At 47.2% G+C, this 21,413-nt stretch overlaps 2 protein-coding genes and 1 long non-coding RNA gene across 4 annotated transcripts; all 3 read right to left on the reverse strand.

The window, feature by feature from the left end:
- Positions 1-1,093: 1,093 nt before the first annotated feature.
- LOC142989079 (A.superbus venom factor 2-like) lies at positions 1,094-11,310 on the reverse strand. Its single transcript, XM_076138462.1, has 15 exons — positions 11,204-11,310; positions 11,094-11,117; positions 10,426-10,461; positions 8,782-8,811; positions 8,161-8,350; positions 7,887-8,052; positions 7,741-7,811; positions 7,502-7,593; positions 4,834-4,916; positions 3,906-3,993; positions 3,145-3,247; positions 2,940-3,054; positions 2,244-2,359; positions 2,003-2,143; positions 1,094-1,393 (listed from the first exon to the last, which is right to left on the reverse strand). The coding sequence occupies exons 1-15, from the start codon at positions 11,281-11,283 to the stop codon at positions 1,109-1,111; spliced, it is 1,620 nt and encodes a 539-aa protein (XP_075994577.1). The 5' UTR covers positions 11,284-11,310; the 3' UTR covers positions 1,094-1,108.
- Positions 11,311-12,171: 861 nt separating this feature from the next.
- LOC142989080 (uncharacterized) lies at positions 12,172-12,738 on the reverse strand. The gene is made up of 2 exons (XR_012960650.1): positions 12,286-12,738; positions 12,172-12,227 (listed from the first exon to the last, which is right to left on the reverse strand). It is a non-coding gene; the product is annotated as an uncharacterized LOC142989080 (long non-coding RNA).
- A 673-nt stretch (positions 12,739-13,411) lies between these two features.
- yju2b (YJU2 splicing factor homolog B) lies at positions 13,412-18,645 on the reverse strand. Of its 2 annotated transcripts, none has more exons than XM_076138484.1 (10): positions 18,566-18,645; positions 17,762-17,819; positions 16,767-16,820; positions 16,463-16,545; positions 16,314-16,369; positions 16,134-16,194; positions 15,760-15,902; positions 15,400-15,572; positions 15,105-15,243; positions 13,412-14,188 (listed from the first exon to the last, which is right to left on the reverse strand). In XM_076138484.1, exons 2-10 carry the CDS (start codon positions 17,762-17,764, stop codon positions 13,683-13,685), a joined length of 1,218 nt encoding a protein of 405 aa, XP_075994599.1. In that variant the 5' UTR covers positions 17,765-17,819; positions 18,566-18,645; the 3' UTR covers positions 13,412-13,682. The 2 variants fall into 2 exon arrangements, with proteins under 2 accessions (XP_075994599.1, XP_075994600.1); XM_076138485.1 differs by having other exon boundaries at positions 17,762-17,818; positions 18,563-18,624.
- Positions 18,646-21,413: the final 2,768 nt, after the last annotated feature.

Genomic DNA, 21,413 nt, shown 5'->3' on the forward strand with positions numbered 1-21,413 from the left:
GAGAGCGAGAGAGACAGAGACAGAGAGAGAGAGCGAGAGAGAGAGACAGAGACAGAGACAGAGAGAGACAGAGACAGAGAGAGAGGAGAGAGAAAGAGAGAGAGAGAGAGGAGAGCGACATAGAGATAGAGAGGCGGAGAGGGAGACAGAAAGAGAGAGAGTCCTACACACACACACAGAGACAGAGAGAGACACACAGAGAGAGAGAGAGAAAAAGAGAGACAGAGAGAGACAGAGAGCGAGAGAGACAGACAGAGAGAGAGAGAGAGAGAGAGAGAGAGAGAGAGAGAGACACAGAGAGAGAGACAGAGAGAGAGGGAGGGCGAGAGAGACAGAGAGAGAAAGAGAGAGAGGGAGGGCGAGAGAGACAGAGAGAGAAAGAGAGAGAGAGAGAGGAGAGCGACATAGAGATAGAGAGGCAGAGAGGGAGACAGAAAGAGAGAGAGTCCTACACACACACACAGAGACAGAGAGAGAGACACACACACACACACACACACACACACAGAGAGAGAGAGAGAGAGAGAGAGAGAGAGAAAGAGAGAAAGAGAGAGACAGGGAGAGACAGAGACAGAGAGCAAGAGGGAGGGAGGGAGAGAGACAGACTGAGAAAGAGAGAGAGAGAGAAGGAGAGCGACATAGGGAGAGAGGCAGAGCGGGAGACAAAGAGAAAGAGAGAGAGAGAGAGAGAGAGTTATTTCCTGGAGATGAATAAAATCAGCTGCTTGTAGCAGTGACTCCTCCTCCAGGGGGCGTGGTCGCACCCCAGTGAGATAAACCCCGCCTACATTCAACCCCTACGGCAGGCTCTTTTAGTTTCACAGGCCTGCTTCACAGAGGGTGAGGTGCTTCTTCCGTGTTCTTCCATGTTGGCGACAGGTGGCAGACCTGCCCTCCTCAGCACGACAAGCCTGACTGACTATGAATCATTAGAATATCAATGATCCTGACTACGACTCTAGAGAGGTTCAAACTGCCAGAACTCCAGAGGCCTTTGGGATGAGAGATGAAACGTCTTCGAGCTTTTACCAGCAAGTCCAGTTGCTAAAGATTTACTTCTCCTTGGATACCAGGACCTGGATGACTGAGAACCTTCACAGAAAAGTCTTTACAGCCCACTAACTAGCATGTGCTGGTTGGCCACATCAGACTTCACTCTGCAGTGTCCTTGTCTCACCAGATATGTGATGTGCTTGATGAATTCTCTGTGGGCTGGATCTGCTGTGGCGGTGGTGAGGATCAGAGACAGTCTGTCTCCCACAGACACTGTGTTGGTCCCCGTGGAGATGTACAGGTAGTTCCCACTGCCTTGGTTAAAAGCGACGTATGGAAGAACCGTGATCTGCTGCCTGGCCTGCTGCTCTGGTCTCAGGCCGTCCTGCTGCGTCTGAGCCTAGGGCGCAGAGAAACACGGGGCTTTCAGAAGACGTCCTGAACACACACACACACACACACACAGGCACATTCTGACAGCTCCAACATCACAAGGGATCACATTAGGAGATGTGATGCCATTTTCAATTTCATTTTAGGATTTAATAACGTCAACATCTAGAGCAGGGGTCTCCAACCCGGTCCTACCAGAGCCCCCATCCAGCAGGTTTCTATCCTGCCACTCCATCAGGGCTTGCACCTTGTATTCCAAGTTCTCAGGTGTGCTCTCAGGTACTTGGGATACCAGGGGCAAGCAGTTCATTTAAAGGCAGGACAGCAAACCTGCTGGATAGGGGCTCTGGTAGGACCGGGTTGGAGACCCCTGATTTAGAGCCAACTGTCCTGCAGCACTGCTGTGAACACTGAGTGTAAACAACAATTTGTCTTACTGGGTGTGGTTTCACAGGCGTTGGTCATCTTTGGCCTTGTCTTTCTTCAGCAGCTTCTCATGTTCAAACCTCACTTCTTAGCTATGACACAATATTTACATGTTTGGCTTAAGCCCCGTGTGAATGTAAAGTTATGTCAGAGTACGAACAGAGGAAGAGCGGTGTGCAGTTGTACTAACATGTATGACGAACTGAGTCCCAGCTTTGGGCATGTTGACGCTGGCTCTGGCGGTGCCGGAGACGATCAGCGGCGTCTCCAGAAGACTGACCTTGACGGGGACGTTGCGGGTGGGGGAGCCGTCGTGGTGGCTCACCTGGATCTGGACAGAGGGGATTCTCACACACAGACACTGAGCTGAAAGAGGCTAAAACACAACGAGCAGCAGACGGTGGACACGTGGAGGGACAGACGCTCCTTACTGTGAATTCAAACGGCAGGCCTGGTTTGAAGTACTTTGGTGAGTCTTTGAAGGACACGACGTAGGGAGACTGGACTACTTTAATGCCAGACTTCTCTGCTTCAACAAGGTCGCTGCCTGTAGGAGGGAAGAGAAGGTGCACCAGGATCACCGGCAGATGATCAGGAAGCTGGACTACTCGTGTACTACATCAGATATGATACATCAGCAGTGTTTGACCTGCTAACCACTTAAATCATGCAGACTCGGGGACATGAACAGAAAATATCATTTTATCTTAAAACATCATGACTTTTCCTACACAACCAGAAGCCAAGTTGTGAGATGACTGTGAGAGCCTGATGCAGCCTGATGATGACTGAACATGAGTAAGCATCCAAACTGCAGAATGGTGTCGTGCCTTGTGTTTGTCCACAGGGTCAAAGTGCATGTTGGTCCAAAGATGACTAGCACAACCAAGTCACTGGAGTCGCTACTTTTGATAATGGAGGTATTGATTATCTGTAGTTGTTCAGCCAGGCTGATGAACTTGGGAGTGTGTGAGGAAGGTTACGTTACACTTAAGGTGTGTCGCAATGCTTTCTCTATTACAGGTGGAATTTCATCTTATTAATGTAACACACACACACACACACACACACACACAGACACAGACAGACACAGACAGATACAGACAGATACAGACAGACACACTTACCTGTCCTGGTGAGGACTGAGGCTTTGACGTACACAGAGCTGCCCACCAGAGACCTGATGTTGGGCTGAATACTCCTCAGCTCCTCCATGGTCAGTGTGACAACTCCATTGCTCAGCTGCAGGACAGAGAGAGAGCACTTCATCAATGTGCAGCTTAAACTACAAGACAAGACATCTGGTGTTATGAGAAGGAAGCAGTGACCTACATCTGACACCTGCTTCACCGATGGCAACCTCCTCATCTGATTGTTGGTCTTCACTCCAAACACCACGTAGGCCGTCCCCTGGACCGGCTCCCCGTACAGGTACCTGCAACACGGACACGGGGGATTCCCTCATTATCTCTCTTTAGCCCTTTGGGGTCTCGCTGTTCTCACGTCAAAATGTTGTCATTCAATTGTGCAGTGAGGCGATGGCTGGAGCGAGTCTCATCAATGTCATGCAGGAACAGGGAACTGCAAGGTAACGTCTCCTAGATCTCAGATTTACAGGAAATATAGAACAGAGTAGAAACTTTATTGGGTCAAATCACACATGCAAACACGTCACCATGCAAACATGGCAATCTGAAATGTGTCTAGCGTGCCCCTCTTACACACACGCACACACACACACGGTTTGCAGAGGGGTCAGTGCAGGGCAGCCATGACACGCCGCCCCTGGAGCAGTGTTGGGGGTTTGGTGCCTTGCTCAAGGGCACCTCGGCAGTGTCCTGGAGACAAACTGTTTTCATTACTTTTCCTAAACCTTTGGGGATAATTCAGAAATGATCCAATTCCATAACTCTTCCATCATTTCTGTGCGTCGAGTGTGTGGACCAAATGTCCCCACAAGGTCCTAAAGGCCTTGGGTTTAGAGGTCACAGGTGAAGTCTAGACCAGTTCAGATTCAGAGTGTTGGAATGTGAAGGGCTGATCCAAACAGGTGAGGTAATCCCAGCTGTTGTGTCTCAGGCTGCTGGACTGACCTGGCTGAAATCTCCACTTCCAGTGCCGTGTCATCCACGCTGAGGAAGGACTTCCTGGGTGTCAAGGTCACATTGAAGGCAGGGAGCACTGGGAGAACAACACAGCCATGTAAACATATAAATAAGGAGTATGGCTGGTAGAAGCCCACACGCTTCCACCCGCGGCTTGATGCACAGAACGGGAACACGTGGAACACATTGGCTCCATTGGTTATGTAATAAAAACACAAATCCCTCCTTCCTATGTATTCTATGCAGCGAGCCTCTCCCGCTATGTTTGGAGAATAGCCAAGCCTACGTTCTTCACATGGTTCTCGATCGCCCTAACTGACCGACCGACCGACCGCCAGCTCTGACGCGTCAGTACATGATACAACAGGGAAGACGACCACCGCGAAAGTGAGGGCAGGAGGAAGAGTCTGCAGGGTGGGAACACCGTGGATTTGAAATGACAGCTGTTTAAAAGACATTTTAAAAACTACAGTGAGTTTTGAGAGGGTTTTATCGTTAATGGTGCTTTTCTGTGGCTGAATTTTACGGATCGCATTATTTTTTTCGCAGTCTGCAGGGATGTATTGATCAGTCGCCGTCATTTTCAAGTGTTTCTCCTTTATCTTCCTTCATATTCCTTACAGACTAATATAACACAGTCAGGATTCAGGAGCCCTCGCCACAGCCACAAATATGCACTCTGCTCTGACGGCCCAGCCCAGGGGCACCGCGTCCACCGGGCAGGTGATGTGGCAGTGCGCCTCAAGGTTAGAGCCTTGTATGATGGAATTCTAACTTGACATTGATTATAAAAAGAAGATCCAGCTGCTCATTGTTACAAAGGAGGGATTACTAAACTCCATGCCAACACTGATTGTTCCAAAATAGAACTTTATTTAGAATATTTGCAAAAATCTACAGTTGGCCTTTGACCTACCATATTTCTTCACTTCAAAGTGGGCGGTGAAAGTGTTCTGCTGCCAGTGGTCAAACTTTGCGATCACCGTCCAGGTTCCTTCACTGCAAGAGACAATTAAGTGTTCAGTCAGTGCTCAGACCGTCTCGAGGGATCATCACCTTTTGGTGGTATATAAAGGGGATGCTCTGGCCGCATCTCATGGTAGAGATTTTATGAAGCACGGGGGCCAAAGCCATCCGGACGCCCCCGGGCTGATAAGGCCATTGGTCCACCCAAAACATGCTATGAGAATTGGCAATCGGAATGTAAGAATGCTGTACAGCAACGGCAATATTGCCCAAGCAGCAAAGGAAATGAGCAAGAGGGATATTGACATCATGGGCATCGGGGAAACTCACTGGACAGGTCAGGGAAAGATGCAGCTGGAAGATGGCAAGACCGTGGTTTATTGTGGAAGGGATGACCACATTCATAGAGAGGGGGTAGGGATACTTATTTCGAAAAATGCAGCGGTGGCTCTCATGGAATGGACTCCAGTTAGTGAGAGAATGATTCAGGCCAGATTCTACTCCAGGCACATAAAATTGACCGTCATACACATTTATGCACCCACAGAAGAAGCAGATGAGCAGGTGAAAGATGGGTTCTACACAAGACTGAAGGATGTAGTGGAGAATAGGAATCAGCATGATATGTTAATCGTCACTGGAGACATGAATGCAGAGGTTGGAGATCAAAACTAAGACTTTGAAAGAGTTATGGGCGAGCATGGACTGGGAGTGCGGAACGACAATGGAGAATCATTATGTGAGATGTGTGTCATCAACTAACTGGTGATAACAGGAACATTGTTCCATCCACAAAGCAACATGGATTTCACCAGATGGCAGGACGAGGAACCAGATAGACCATGTTTTGGTTAGCGAGCGGTTTAGAAATTCGGTGGAAGACACAAGGGTCTACAGGTCAGCAGACGAGTCAAGTATGACACATCCAAATTGAAGGACGAAGATGTGAGGAATGCATTTAAGATCATTTTGAGAAATAGGTACCAAGTATTCGAAGAAGAAAAATCAGCGGACGAGGAGAATGAAGTGGAGCGAGATTTTCGGGTTATGAAGAAGGCGTACAGAGAGGTTGCGGAAGCAGTCTTGGGTAGACCCCGGAAGAAGAAGAAGCCATGGATCAGTGGAGAATCATGGAGGTTAATAGACCAGTGACAGCAGATGAATGAGAAGATCTTAAGTACAGGGTAAGAGAGGGTAAAGGGGCAGATGAGAACAAAATACAGAGAGGAAGACAGGGAGGTGAAACAAAGTCTAAGATCAGACAAGAAGAAATGGTTGGAAAACATCGCAAGTGAAGCAGAGGAGGCAGTGTGTAGCCAGCACATGAAAACCTTACATGGGTTGACAAAGAAACTGTGCAATGAAAGACCAAGGTATAGTGTTGCGGTGTTGGATAAGGATGGGAACCCCCTCAGTAAAAGAGAGGAAGTGCAGAAGCGTTGGACAGAACACTTTAAAGAAGTGTTAAACAGTGAACAACCACCTAACCTGATAGTATGAGAGGAGGAAGCAGGATTTGACTTTGGAGAACTGATAGAGGAAATAGCAGTCAGTGTGCCAACTCTTGGAGAAGGAAAGGACGCAGTCACCAAACTAAAGAACAGGAAGGCGCCAGGAATCGATAACATTATGGCTGAGTTACTGAAGACTGACGTAGAGTTCTCGGCCAAGAGGATACATGAACTGCTGGGAAAAGTGTGGAGATCGGAAACCATCCCAGAGGATTGGAAGAGAGGAGTGATCATAAAACTACCAAAGAAGGGAAACCTGAAAGAGTGCAAGAACTCAAGGGGGATATCATGGCTGTCTCTTGTAGGAAAGATACTAGGAAGGACTGTGATTGACAGGATACGGAACGGAATTGACAAGAGATTGAGGAAAGAACCGGCAGGCTACAGGAGAGGAAGGGGAACGACAGAGCAAGTCTTTATGCTGAGGAATATCATAGAACAGATTAATGAATGGCAAGCAACCCTGTAAGTAAACTTCATAGACTTTGAGAAGGCCTTTGAGAGAAGAGAAGAGAAGATTGTACGAATCGTGAAGCTAGTCTTTGAAGACTTCCAGTGTACTGTTAAAGAGCAGGGTGAAACTGGCGAGTGGTTTGGCATCAAGACCGGAGTCAAACAAGGTTGCAATATGTCAGGGTAACGGGTAATGTTTTGTTCTTTGTTCTTGTTCTTGTTGATAACGCTAGTGTTATCGGTTTTGTTATACGGATGTGAGACTTGGAAAATGACTGAAGGAGGTAATAGAGCAATTGATGTATTCCAGCATAAATGTTTGAGAAGAATCCTTAAAACAAGGTGGCAAGATCATATCAGAAACGAGGAGATACGTGGGTCAGCTGAAGAGGTGTGGGTGAGGGCGGCTGACCAGAAAGAGTGGAGGCCCTATGTGCCACTAAGCACGAAGAGGACAGATGATGATGATGATGATGATGATGATGACAGTGCTCAGAGACATCATGGCTGAAATGGGACTTTGATAGGAGAACAACTCGCACTTGCATTTTTAACAAACTCAGCCAACTAGAGACGGCGTGTTTAAAGAGGTGAAACCTCTGGATGAATATCATCTATAGCCCAACAAACAGACAGATGAACGGAGCACCGTACCTCACGAAGTCAGACAGGACCAACGCGTCAGCCAAGACGCCATCACTGGCTCTGCTTCTGGTGACCTGTTTAACCACCACACCCTCTGGATTCTGACACACACACACACAAACACACACACACACACACACACACACACACACACACACACACAGGTCATCTTTTCCTTTTTATCACATTTACATTCTTAAATATATTTAGAATGTAGATTTACAATGAATGGACAGTTTTTTGGATACCTTGTAATCTATTGTGATGGAGCTGTTAAAGGCTGTGAAAGATGGAGAGGACACGAAGGCTCTGCACCTCACTGGAGAGAGAACGGTGTATCTTAGTAGAAGTCAGATCTGAGCAGCATCTTTGGTTCTAACCCTTTAGTTCTCACCGGTATCTCCGGGGTTATAGATGGGTTTGTCCGTCTGGATGAAGATGTATCCTTTGTGGAAGGAGACCAGCAGGGTCCTCTCCACAGTCAGGTGGCCCTCAAATGTCACCTTCAGGTTAACGTACTTGTTCTTTTTCTCGTCCTGGTCAAACTGGTCTGAAGGAAGCTGGGGTGAGGGGGAGAATTGTGTTCTTTAGATTTTAAACGTGGGCGAAGACTTCAGGCAGGTTTAATCTTGCACAAACACACAGCACGTTGTGTTCTTGTTACTGACCTGAATGGTCTTCAGAGTGTGGAAGGCATTTTCCTGACTGAGAGTGACAGCGTCCCGGAGGAGTATGGTGTTCCGGTTGAAGTCATGGATGGTGATGGCCACTGTGACGGGGCTGGACACGCCGCTGGCCTGCAGGTAGATGTTCTCTAGGCTGTCTGTTCTCAGCAGATCTGGAGCCAACAGATGGAACCTGCAGGACCACAGAGTCTTAAGAGCACCTAAAGATAAGACTTTACCTTTGTGGACAGTAAAGGTTGAGTCTTGAATTACCATTACCAGCATTATTTCCAAATATACCTCTATGAATGTACTATTTAAATACTTTGTAAGGTCAAATTAAGGTTAAAACAACTGCAATCAAAATGAAATTCCAGAAATGTTTGCATGGCCTTTATGCCTGTATGAACGTGAAGATGTAAAATAAACAGAGAGCAGAAACAGGAAGTCCATGTAGAGGCAAACTCCTGTATTTTAGCTTTCACACATTTGACAAGGCTCCTCTGAATGTAGAACCTGGAAAGTGTCACATTATGTGTTATTACAGTTTATAATTCATTGTACAACATCTGTGTCAGAACACAGTGGAGATGTTTGGTGTGAGAAGTGGCGAGCAGATCTTACTTTGGTGAGGAGGTGATTGGCTCTGTTTTCCTGCAGACACACAAACAAAAAGGTTATCTTTCACACCGACAGCAAAGAAATACTGCAAATCTTCTAAAGGTATTCAGAAGTTTACAGCGTGCCTTAGATTAGGTGCCATTCACATCAAAGGCTTTTGAGGGGATGCAGAGACTCATTAAAGCGACAGTGTTATGACGACTCAAGCAAGTCGACCGGCTGTAATCTATCTGAACCCGTGATCTTTGCGGCTGAATAGTGACAGCGTCTCCTAGCGACCATCACCATGATACAGATGATACAAGAGAGAAATTCCAGGAAATGAAGAATTCTCCTTTTTTGTCCCTTCTCAGGTTCTAGTTTGTTTTTGTTGTTTGCAAAAATATGAGAGCCCAGAAACAAACAGGAAAGGAAAGAACCAGAGAGATGGCATCCCACCCCGAAACCCCACCCAACCCCACAGCCATACAACCCCGCATTCACACACCCCCGTCCTGCACTGCCTGAAATGCAAAATAAAATGATAAAAGAAAATAAAAAGGAAAGGTGTTCTGGTAATCAGTCACTGGTCTGGCATAGCCTGTAGATCTGTGAAATAGGAGAGGAAAGGTTGATCTCTGATAGAATTTATCAGTGTGGTTCCTCATAGTGTATTTGATTTTCTCGAGTCTAAGAAAGAACATTGTATCCTTAAGCCATTGCGAAATAGAGGGAGGGGTGAGGGATTTCCAATGTAGGAGCAGGCGCCGCTGGCAAAGAGGTGAACATGATGATTTCCTTTTGTGGGGTGTTAAAACGGTGTAGGTCATACGGAGAACCCAAGATGGCAATATAAGGGGAGGGTTGAATTTGTATTCCCAATATGGTGGACAGTATGTTGAAGTAACCCGCCCAGTAGTTGAGGAGCCTGGGGCAAAGAAAAAACATGTGGCTTAAGTTACAGTGAGACGTCAAACATCTATTCCATTTTTCATCTACGTCTGTGTACATTTCGGCCAATCTGGATTTAGAGAAGTGGACCCTGTGTAGGACCTTGAACTGGATGAGAGCGAGACGGGCACAGGATGAGGCAGAGTGCAGATTGCGTATGATATCGTCCTCAGGTTCTAGTTTGACTCAAAACAATTATCATTATTTAAAAGACTTTTGGGATCTTTCTTCATTTCTGTGACTGAAAATTCACTTCCAGATTCCAAGACTTATTCTGGATTTCCTTGTTCTTTGGTTGACTCCACATTTAGCTGCTGTGGGTGTAATTTCACACTTCCTCTGCGCCTTTCACAAACAAAAAGCCCTTCAGACCGCAGAGCAACCAAAGGCTTTTAATGTGAAATACATGGAGGAAGTGACAACTTACAATATCGCAACCAAACAAAACAAGAACTTATGATCAAACATTCATTTACAATCAGGAATGTCTTCAGTTGCTTTTTTAATCTGGACTTTTCTGATTTCTGGGCTACAGACAGATTTTCAAACTTCACAATGAATTATGTTTTATGAATTATGTTGATTTTCACAAACAAACATCTGTCACTCTGTCAAGTAAAGACTGTTTTCCCAGTGCAGCTTTTAAATAAAAATAAAGAGTTTAGACTCAAACCCAATGTTAAAATGAGATTCAGCTGATAGATTGTGGTGACTTACTCATGGAGCTCCCAATATGCCGCAATCGGTGAAAATCTGCAGATTCAAGCACAAAACAATAAAACCACTTTGCTGTCTGCATGCAAACACACTTTGTGTTTCAGTCACAGCTTCTATAAGGACAGTTTGTTTTAGTAGAAACGTCACATTTAACTTTAAAAAGCATCAAAGAAGGATCAAAACATATGTGATGGCACTTGTTTACAAATATAAATCCAAACTTTGACAATATAAAGAAGAATTGTCACATCTGTAAACGTTGAAAATGTCAAAATATTTGAAATCCAGCGCATTAGCCTGATGGTGGCGCTAATAATTTCCCAGTTTGGGATGAATAAAGTAAATCTACCTATCTATCTATCTATCTATCTATCTATCTATCTATCTATCTATCTATCTATCTATCTATCTATCTATCTATCTATCTATCTATCTATCTATCTATCTATCTATCTATCTATCTACCTCTGCATCAGAGCTCAACTGAAACACAGGCCTGAAGTTTTCCTTTAAACAGGGTGGCATTCAATGTTTAAGTGGGAAAAAAATCCTGTTTCCAGACCCTGATCCAAAATCCCACTTAATTATCAATGAAAATTCCTTCCAATGGATCCATTTCATCACTTTGGGAGACATAGGGAGGTAATAACATAACCTTGACACCTTACCTATGATCGAAAAACCCAGCTCTCCTGCAAAAAACAGAAAAATAGTTTGATGAGTAAGCACATAATACATGCAGTCTCACGGAGAAGAAGGAGACATGAAGCAGCTTTACCAGGCACTGAAAGGAATCTGTGCATTGGAACAGCAGAAAAGGATCAGGAAAAGAAAGAGCTGCAGCCTCCACCGTGACATGTTGTCAATGTAGGATGTGACTACAAGAGACGCTTCATAGCTGCTTCATATGAGAGCCCAGACCCCCCCCCCCCCCCCTTGACTTCAGACTCTGTACAGCAGCCGGGGAGCAACCAGAGCAGTGTCCTCATCGTGTTGGGTCAGCTTTGTTTGTCCGTTATCTCAGAACAGACTTTGTGGGTTGAACACCAAACAGACGACTTATTTTGGTCTTAATCCGGGAATTTTGTTGTGGATTTCCCAACATAAGCAAACATGGGAGGTTCCACCTTTCTGGGCATAAACCTATTGGCAAACACAGCGTGATCGTTCATCATTGTGTGATTGGATGCAGTTTCCTGTAAGAAGTACTAACTGGCTTATTCAGGCATGGAAATATAAATCTTTCGTGGTTGATTGATTTGAACACATATGCATGGTATGTTCCATCCATGTACACGTCTGGATGGCAGTCCAGACAAACAACCGGACCATCAGGCACATGTGAGCGCCGCAGAGAGGCTCATGTAACTCCAGCACTGTTTAACACATTTGGATCAAAGTCGGCACGTCGTTGGGGTTTGGGTCAGGATCTCTGCTGTCCTTTCTGCTTTCAAATCGGTCAAAGGTCACACGGGGGTCACAGGCAGGTCACAGGGGGAATGCACTGCAGAATGAAATACAGGTGTTGGACATTTGTGTGTGAGTATTGTTGGTGATATTTATATTTACTAGTGCTGTCAAAGTTAACGCGTTAATTTTGGCGATTAATTTTAAACTTTTAATGCGTTAAAAAATTTTAACGCAATTAACGCGGTTTTGTTTACTTCCGGTGGTGGCTGACTCCTAACCTTTGGTCACTTGCGGGCAACCATCTTTTCTTATTAAAAGAGAGTCATTGGCAGAAAGATGGCGAACGACGGACTTTTAGGGGGAAAGTTTCTGTATAAAAAGTTGTCCGACGGCTCTTTGGATAAAACAAAAGCAATTTGCACAGTGTGCAAAGCCGAATTCAACTACCACAGAAGTACCACCTCTTTGGCGTATCACCTGAGAGCAAAACACCCCGCTGCAAGTTCCTCCACAGGACCTCGCCAGGCTACTCTACAGGAGTGTGGCACTCGTGGGCGAATGACGAAACCCGTGAGTGAAAGGTTAACCAATTCTTTGGTTACTTGGATTGTTAAAAACTGCCGCCCAGTTAGCACAGTAGAGGATGATGGACTGAGAGAAGTACTTCGTGTTGCATCGGGAGATACCTCTTATAATTTACCCTCGAGAGGAACCATCGTGTCAAGAATACACACGTTGTATGAGGATGAGAGGAGAGCTTTCTTTTTTGAATTTACACTGTTCATTAAAATGTTTTTTGAATTTAAATGTACTTTCTTTGTGTTTATTCTACATTCATTTGATGATTTTACATTAAAAGATATTCATTTTTAAGTTTCAGTCTTAAGTAGAAAAATGCAATTAATTTCTTGATAGATTAATCGCGATTAATTACAGAAATTTGTGCGATTAATTAGTTAATTTTTTTTAACCGATTGACAGCCCTAATATTTACACACTGTGACCCAGTGGCTCCTGAGCTGCCTACATGCTGCTCACCTAATCAGAGGGCGCTCAAGTCTTGGACACCCTCAAGATGCTGTCTACTACGACCCAGATAAGGCAGGGTCATGTGCATCCTCAACTAAGGACCCACAATGCCATGCGACAGAGCGTGGTGCCATTTTTATCCAAAATGGCAGCAGGAGTCAAGACTGAAGCAAAGTTAGTTTCAAGAGAAAATTGCCATTGATTGACACGGGAATATTTAAATGATCTAGATGATTAAACTGGTCAGGTTGTAGAGACACAAACCAGATTATCACTCTTAGGGAGCCTCATCAGGACACACACACACACACACACACGCACACACACAGGGAGAGACTCTTTACTCTGCCATGTGTATTTGGAAAGGAATTCAATGTTTTCACTCATAATAAGGACTTTGTCACTCACCTGAATTGTTTGTGCCGGGAACGGCGCTCGATACGCTGAACCAACACGCACACGCACGCACACGCATGCACGCATGCACACCAGTTCATAGTACTGTAGTATATAGTGTCTATGTACACACACAAACGCTGTGGAATGATTGAGGACTTTATTTCCTTTATCTAATAGATAAACAATTTAATGAATGCTTTATCACTTCACCATACCTTTCATAAATGTTATTACTTTACAGTCAGTGATAGAGGCGACACAGATGTAGCATCTATGCTGAGTATGAGTGTGGGTCATCTCTGACTCTGGCAACCCCAGCTGGTTGGTTGAGACGTTCAGGTTTCTGTTTGTATCTATTCTGATCTTCTGGCTCCTCCGTGTCTCCTGTGGTGTGCAGGACGTCCCTCAGCCTCACCGGGTCACTGTCCAGGCTCCGAGTCCGAGTCGCTGTAATCTGCCACCAGGGACGCGACGCCTCCCGACCGTCTCTCCCTCTCTTTCCCACAATCCTCTGCTGCCGCCGGCTCTGTGCCCGCCTCCTCTCTGGTTCCAACACGACTCTCCCTGGATCCAAAGTCACTGCTTTGCGTTTCTTCCCGATCTGACTGTATGACCAGATGTGGCTCTTCCTCTCTCTGTGTGACCTCTGAACCCCCTCTGTCATCCCACGTGCTCAATTCAGGGTCCGATTTCCTGCGAAGGGCGGCGGCCGACGACTCGGCTTTGGCCCCCGACCCCTCTGTGCGTCGGCGGATCAGGGGGCAGTGGGAGGAGCCCAGGGCTTTGGCCACCGCTGCGTCTTTCCCCTGTAGTCTCAGTTTGTGGAGCAGGCTGCCTGCAGCACCCCCTGGTGGCATAGAGGTGGAGGTGAACCATGAGCGGGAGGAGATTGCCTTTCGCTTGCTGTGCTGGTTGTCGTCATAAGCTGAGAGGGGAGGAAGAGGAGAAGGACAAGGAGGACATGTTTAAACAAACATGATTACATATATATTATATATACATTTACCTTGTTTGAGAGGATTGGCACCGGCACATTCAAATTTCTGAACTACATTAGGTCACTTTCACAGCAACCACACAGACCTCGACTGAAGGTCTCAGACCCCCTGGAGGAGGCCGTGTCAGGCTGGAGCCACGCCAACGCCAGTCCAGTTCAATGGCAGTGGGGAAACCTGGGTTGTGTGCGACCGTAACTATGGTAATGTGAAGGTTTCCCCCTCAATCTGAGCAGAGGAGCTCTCAGGCTCTGGAGCTCTCAGGCTCTGGGGCCCTCAGGCTCTGGAGCTCTCAGGCTCTGGGGCCCTCAGGCTCTGGAGCTCTCAGGCTCTGGAGCTCTCAGGCTCTGGGGCCCTCAGGCTCTGGAGCTCTCAGGCTCTGGAGCTCTCAGACTCTGGGGCCCTCAGGCTCTGGGGCCCTCAGGCTCTGGAGCTCTCAGGCTCTGGAGCTCTCAGGCTCTGGGGCCCTCAGGCTCTGGGGCCCTCAGGCTCTGGGGCCCTCAGGCTCTGGGGCCCTCAGGCTCTGGAGCTCTCAGGCTCTGGAGCTCTCAGGCTCTGGGGCCCTCAGGCTCTGGGGCCCTCAGGCTCTGGGGCCCTCAGGCTCTGGAGCTCTCAGGCTCTGGAGCTCTCAGGCTCTGGGGCCCTCAGGCTCTGGGGCCCTCAGGCTCTGGGGCCCTCAGGCTCTGGGGCCCTCAGGCTCTGGGGCCCTCAGGCTCTGGGGCCCTCAGGCTACAACTACAATCCAGAAGGTTCGCTGCCTAAGTTTAATCCCTTTTTGCAGCAAGACTTCCAACAGAAGAAATGCACATTTATCTGCATGCGTGCGTGCGTGCGTGCGTGGCTTACAGTCAGGCGCCTGGTACGTGAGCAGCGCCGCCAGTTCCTTGTCCTGCTTCCTCTCTGGTAGCAGAGGGATGGACAGGTTGGTCCTCATTCTCACCGCGTCGTCCTTTTCCTCCTGCTCGGCCTGAACTTTCTTCTCCGTCTGGACCAAATGGTAAAAGCAGAGTTAGAGGCTCTAAATGGACTTCTGCAAGTTTCAAAATGGCAGCCAGAGAGTGGAGCAGATGTTTCCAGATGAGGAGGCTCCAGAGGGCCATCACAGCAGTTGTGTGAAGGTAATTTGGTTGAATTTTTTTACCCTGAACTTCCTACGGAGGAAGCTGTTGAGCTGGAAATCGTCCTTCCATCCGGCCTGGTGGTCCTGGATCTCCGACAGCGAGGGCAGAGCCTTCGCCAGCTTGGCCTTGTCCTTCCTGCCGTGGTCCAGCTTGAACATAGCGTCCGTCTCCAGCTTCTCCTTCTCCATGCGCTCTGTCCAGACACACGGAGGACAGGTCAAAGATGTAGCAGACAGAGATGTTGTGAGTTTGAGGTAAAGAGGAGAATTCAATGACTTCTTGATGAAGTTTCCTGTTGTTTTACATATTTGAAGTCATTTCCCATTCACAAATGTCATCATTTTGCTCTGGACAGGTCCTGAATGCAGGTGTGCAGTTACCCGTGGTGAGGATCTGCTCGTTTTCAGCCATGTCCCACCGCTCCTCCTTCCTGCGGGCGCCGCTCACTATCACGTAGTCGCAGGTCGCCGGGTCCGTCTGCATCTCGATGTAGTTGACGCACAGGTGGCACTTCATCCTGAACCTGGGGGAGGGAAGGGAGAGCGGGCAAATGTGCGGCTATCCAGTTTATTTGAGGCTGGTTGAGGCCTGGACAGACTTCCATCTCACGTTCTGTGATACAAAGCAGTTTGTCTGAAAGCCATATAGCATAATATCTAAAGATTTGTTTTTCGCACGCACGCACGCACGCACGCACGCACGCACGCACGCACGCACGCACGCACGCACGCACGCACGGCTTGCTCTTGTTTACCTGTAGATGGGTGTGGTGTAGTAGGTCCCCACTTTCTTCTTCTCTGCATTGTAACGCACCCCTGAGTGAGCCAAACAGAAACAGGTTAGGGAAACAAACAGCTCCGTGAGCGTCAGCGTGTGAGCCAGCGAGCACCTCCTCCTCCTCCTCCTCCTCCTCCTCCTCCTCCTCCACACTCACCCATGCCAATGTGGTTCTTGCAGCCATCGCACCAGATGTTGTAGGGCATCTCAAACCTTCATGATCACAATCACTCAGTTTACCAGGAGAGCAGACACTGTGTGTGTGTGTGTGTGTGTGTGTGTGTGTGTGTGTGTGTGTGTGCTGACCTGATAATGAGGATGCCCTGCGACAGTTTCCTGGCCCGCTCACGTAGGGCGTGAGTTCCATGGTAGCCATTGAGCGATCCATGCTGGAGACAGAAGGATGGTGAAGAACGTTTGTGATAAGACTCTTACTGAGGCAGAAAGGTCGCCTGTGCAGCAATGTGAGGTCACACACACACACACACACACACACACACACACACACACACACACACACACACACACACACACACACACACACACACACACACACACACACACACACAGGCACAAACACACACACACACACACACACACAAACACACACCTTTGCCGGGTCAAAATCAGGAGGGTAGTATTTGTTGGTTCCTTTCCTTTCCCCCTGTCAAAGAGAAGAGGACAGCCTGGGTGAGCCTGGGGGGGACAGATGAGGAGGGGACAGATGAGGAGGGGACAGATGAGGAGGGGACAGATGAGCAGGGGACAGATGAGCAGGGGACAGGTGAGGAGGGGACAGATGAGGAGGGGACAGATGAGGAGGGGACAGATGAGGAGGGGACAGGTGAGGAGGGGACAGATGAGCAGGGGACAGATGAGGAGGGGACAGGTGAGGAGGGGACAGATGAGGAGGGGACAGATGAGCAGGGGACAGATGAGGAGGGGACAGATGAGGAGGGGACAGGTGAGGAGGGGACAGATGAGGAGGGGACAGGTGAGGAGGGGGCAGATGAGGAGGGGACAGGTGAGGAGGGGACAGATGAGGAGGGGACAGGTGAGGAGGGGACAGATGAGGAGGGGACAGGTGAGGAGGGGACAGGTGAGGAGGGGACAGGTGAGCAGGGGACAGGTGAGGAGGGGACAGGTGAGCAGGGGACAGATGAGGAGGGGACAGATGAGGAGGGGACAGGTGAGGAGGGGACAGGTGAGGAGGGGACAGATGAGCAGGGGACAGATGAGGAGGGGACAGATGAGGAGGGGACAGATGAGGAGGGGACAGATGAGGAGGGGACAGGTGAGGAGGGGACAGGTGAGGAGGGGACAGGTGAGGAGGGGACAGATGAGCAGGGGACAGATGAGGAGGGGACAGGTGAGGAGGGGACAGGTGAGGAGGGGACAGATGAGCAGGGGACAGATGAGGAGGGGACAGATGAGCAGGGGACAGATGAGGAGGGGACAGGTGAGGAGGGGACAGATGAGGAGGGGACAGATGAGCAGGGGACAGATGAGCAGGGGACAGATGAGGAGGGGACAGGTGAGGAGGGGACAGGTGAGGAGGGGACAGTTGAGGAGGGGACAGGTGAGGAGGGGAAGCTTGGGACTCACCATGGTGTCCGCTCTGAGACGGCAGCTCAACCTGTTCTCACCAGACCAGAGGAGAAACCTGGAGGTGTGGGACAGACACAGACGCTAACACACATCTTTACACACATCTTTACACACTCCGCCCGGCCTTCATGTCAACTATTCATCCGCTACACACAGATTAGGTCAACAGATCTGACAGTGGCTCCGTCCATAGGGGGACTCGGTTTGGGAGCCGGATGGAGTCCCCTGTAGACTGGCAGCTGATGTTGCCGGTTTGCCTCCAGGGCACTGCCGAGGTGCCTTGAGCAAGTCACCGAACCCCCAACCTGCTCCGCAGGTGCACGTGTGTGTGTGTGTGTGTGTAGGACGTATGTCAGATGTGTGTGATTTGCACTGTGTGTAAAAAGCATGTTTGTTAGAACTACATGAGATGTAGAATCTAAACTTTCTCAAATTACTGGGATAATAAGAGTTTCTTCTTCTTCTTCTGTTTCTCTCTGGTTTGCTCGTGCAGCTGCTATAACCGGCGTGCTGTCGTCTTTCAGCCATGTTCCTCTGTGTTCCCTTTAGCGCGGCTCAGTCTGAGAGCCTCCGTCAGAAGAAGATACAACTGAGGGAAAACGTTTGTGGTGACCGGAAACACAACAACGCCACGGCTAGGCTAGCCTGCTAGCTTGCACGGTGAGTTCGCGTTCAGCCTGCGACCTGTAAACAGCGTGTAGCGTTTAATAGCGACGCTAAATGGAACAGTTCGTACAACCGCTTTTATCTCGCAAGTGTCACGTTTGCTGTTCAATGTTTATAAAGCTAAAATATACTCACACACACCGACTGCTGCAAGTGCAAATACAACTCTTCCTCCTCCTCCTCTTCTTCTACGTCTTCTTCTACGTCTTCTTTTTCTTCTTCTTTTTGGTTAATGGCTGATTGCAATCTCGGATTTAAAAAGCGCACACCGCCACCTACTGGCTATACCGGAGAATGCAGAGACATTACCCTTTATCATTAGAATTAGAGAGCCGGTTCTTTTGGCTCAGCTCACTAAAAAGAGCCGGCCATCTGACCGTGTGGTCAATGGAAGACCATACAACCAGAACAATTGGCCTTGTTGATGAGGCCCACTGTGGAAGGTAAGACGCTGATCCCCAGATTTAGGGGCTCTGTAAATAACAATGTGAACAGATTAAAAAAAACTAATTCTAATCACCACCCTGTTAACTCCCAGCAGCCTGGAACAAAGTGAGGAACAAAGGTCAAAGCTACGACCTTACTGATGAATACAATCACATATACAGCTCTACTCCTACAGCCCTAACAGCAACACCTATATAATACAGTATATTACTCCATACTACTGTGGCCCAGCAATAAATCACACATTTGTGAGGCTTTTAATGTTCAGACTTTGCCAAGACAAGGTAATTCCACTCTCTTTGTGTTTGTTGCTGTGAATGTGTTCACCCCTTGTTGGTTACCACTTTAAATGAGTTGAGTTGAATACCCCTGCTCTATAATGCTACCAATTTCACAATTACAACAGTTTGTAAATCAAATATGTACAAAGGTTTCTGCTTTAGCTCATTTTATTTAAATGAGAGTTTACTTTGGTGCAATACAAAACATAACTGTGGCAAAACTCAAAGGGTGTCCAAGCTTTTTACACACTGCATCATTAAACAGAGGCATTTTGTTCAGAACTCTTTACTTTTTCGTCAATTGAAATGGATTACATGCTTTTTTTCCTGTAAACCAAACAAACACACAATAGACAGATTAAACCAAAACAGAAAAATGCCAAAGTTGTCAGGAAGGACACAGCATCATCATTTATAAAGTGAAGGGGCTCAATAGTTATTTCAGTGTCATATAAGTAATGTGTAAAGCTGCTGTTTTGTGGGATTTTACACTAATGTGTAAATATGCTGGATATTTAAAGCAGCAGTCAGTTAGATTGTGGAGGAAATGTGACTCTCTAATATTGAAGCTTATGGACAGACTCTTAATTCTGACCTTAATCATCATCACTTGGGCTCTTTTGAACACAAACATCTTGCTGTTGTGGTCTGATGAAGATCTGTGTGGATTGGATGTGGAAGACTGAATGAACTCTTAGTGAGTTATGTCCTTGATTAATGAAGTCTGTCTGAGATGAAAGATCAAAAGGACCAAGGTTGGAGACTTTAAAGCAGACGATCTGAACATGTAAGTGAGGTGGAAGCGGTGGTGTGAGGGAAACATTCAAACAGGAAGTTTAACAGCTCAGCCTGCAGCTTCAGTCAAACTCAAAGCCACATAACAAACTCTGACCTCTGACTTCACTGCCACTGCTGAGCTCTGACATTTGTGCACTATGAAGTGTGAATGTCCAGCAGGAAGTCACTGAACATCAGGCTAAAAGCTCCAGCAGGTGGCGCTGTGCTAGAGGAACACAGTGAAGTCACTCACACACAAGAGCAGAGGGGAAACGCTCGTATCCTCTCAGAGCACAGGAGAAGTTGTGTGGAGAAGAAGAGTCCACTGTCAGAGACGCTCCTTCATCTTCCACTCCTGAACCAAACGACAGGCGCAGGACAGCTATGGACACACTTCAGCTCTGTGCTGGTAGGAGACCAGCGTCTGACCTCCACATGCAGATCTGAGAAGAGACACACACACATGCATCAGTCTGTGTGATATTTATGCTGCATGTGTATTCATCACTTTGTGTCCATCAGTACCTGTGACAGTCAGGAATGTACCAGGCAGATCAGTCTGATATTCAAGATCATATTTTCTGAAAGATTCTGAAATAGATGATGGATGTGAAAACCTCTGTGATGTTTCAGTGGAAACGTTCAGTCAAACAGGAAGTTAAACAGCTCAGCCTGCAGCTTCAGACAAAAAGAAGAAATCCTGCTCCAGGAAACTCCAGGAGTTTTCTGTCTCTTTGTTTCCTTTTTAGTAATGATCCTGTGAGTCAGGATGAAAGCTGCAGCAGGTGGAGCTATGAAACATTCACTCACACTTAGGAGGAGAGGGGAAACGCTCATAATCCTTCAGAGCACAGGAGAAGCGACACACTTCAGGGTTTGGATATGAGTGGGACTCCAAGGTGAGTTTTTTCTTTTTTCTACCTCCAGACTGATACCTGTGATGAGGTGTATCACACACAGACACATACACACAGAATGTGACTATCATGATATATTAAAGTCCTTATAAAGGATAAAAAGATAACAGATTAAAAAGAATAAAACGTAAAAAGGAACATTATTATCTGGTCCTTGTGTTGTCCCTCCAAATTCCTGTATTTTCCCAGCAATTAAGTCAATTCAACGCTGGTAAATTGTGGATTAAATGAGCAGATGTCCCCTTTTTAATGACACCATCATATTTTAAGGAAAACAATCACCTCCACCAGTTTTAGGGCAATGCTAGCAGAGAATATCAAATAGAAATGTGTGCATGTCAGCATTTTGTGCTTGGACTCAAAATAAAAATACAAACTAAAATGACCTTTAAAGAAAGAAAGAAGCTCAACCAAATTCAGAATGCAAAGTTGTTTATTTCATCCAAGCAGGTTTCACTCTCACCACAATGAGTACAGAGCCAGAACGTTAGCATCACAATGAAAGCTTGAGTTTGATGATGAATGAAGGAGGAAGATGACTGGGTTGAAAGTGAGCTGTGA

Source organism: Genypterus blacodes, unplaced genomic scaffold (assembly GCF_046128005.1).
Source record: "Genypterus blacodes isolate CSIRO-AG114 ecotype Tasmania unplaced genomic scaffold, CSIRO-AGI_Gbla_v1 ptg000370l_1, whole genome shotgun sequence".
Lineage (NCBI taxonomy): Eukaryota > Metazoa > Chordata > Actinopteri > Ophidiiformes > Ophidiidae > Genypterus > Genypterus blacodes.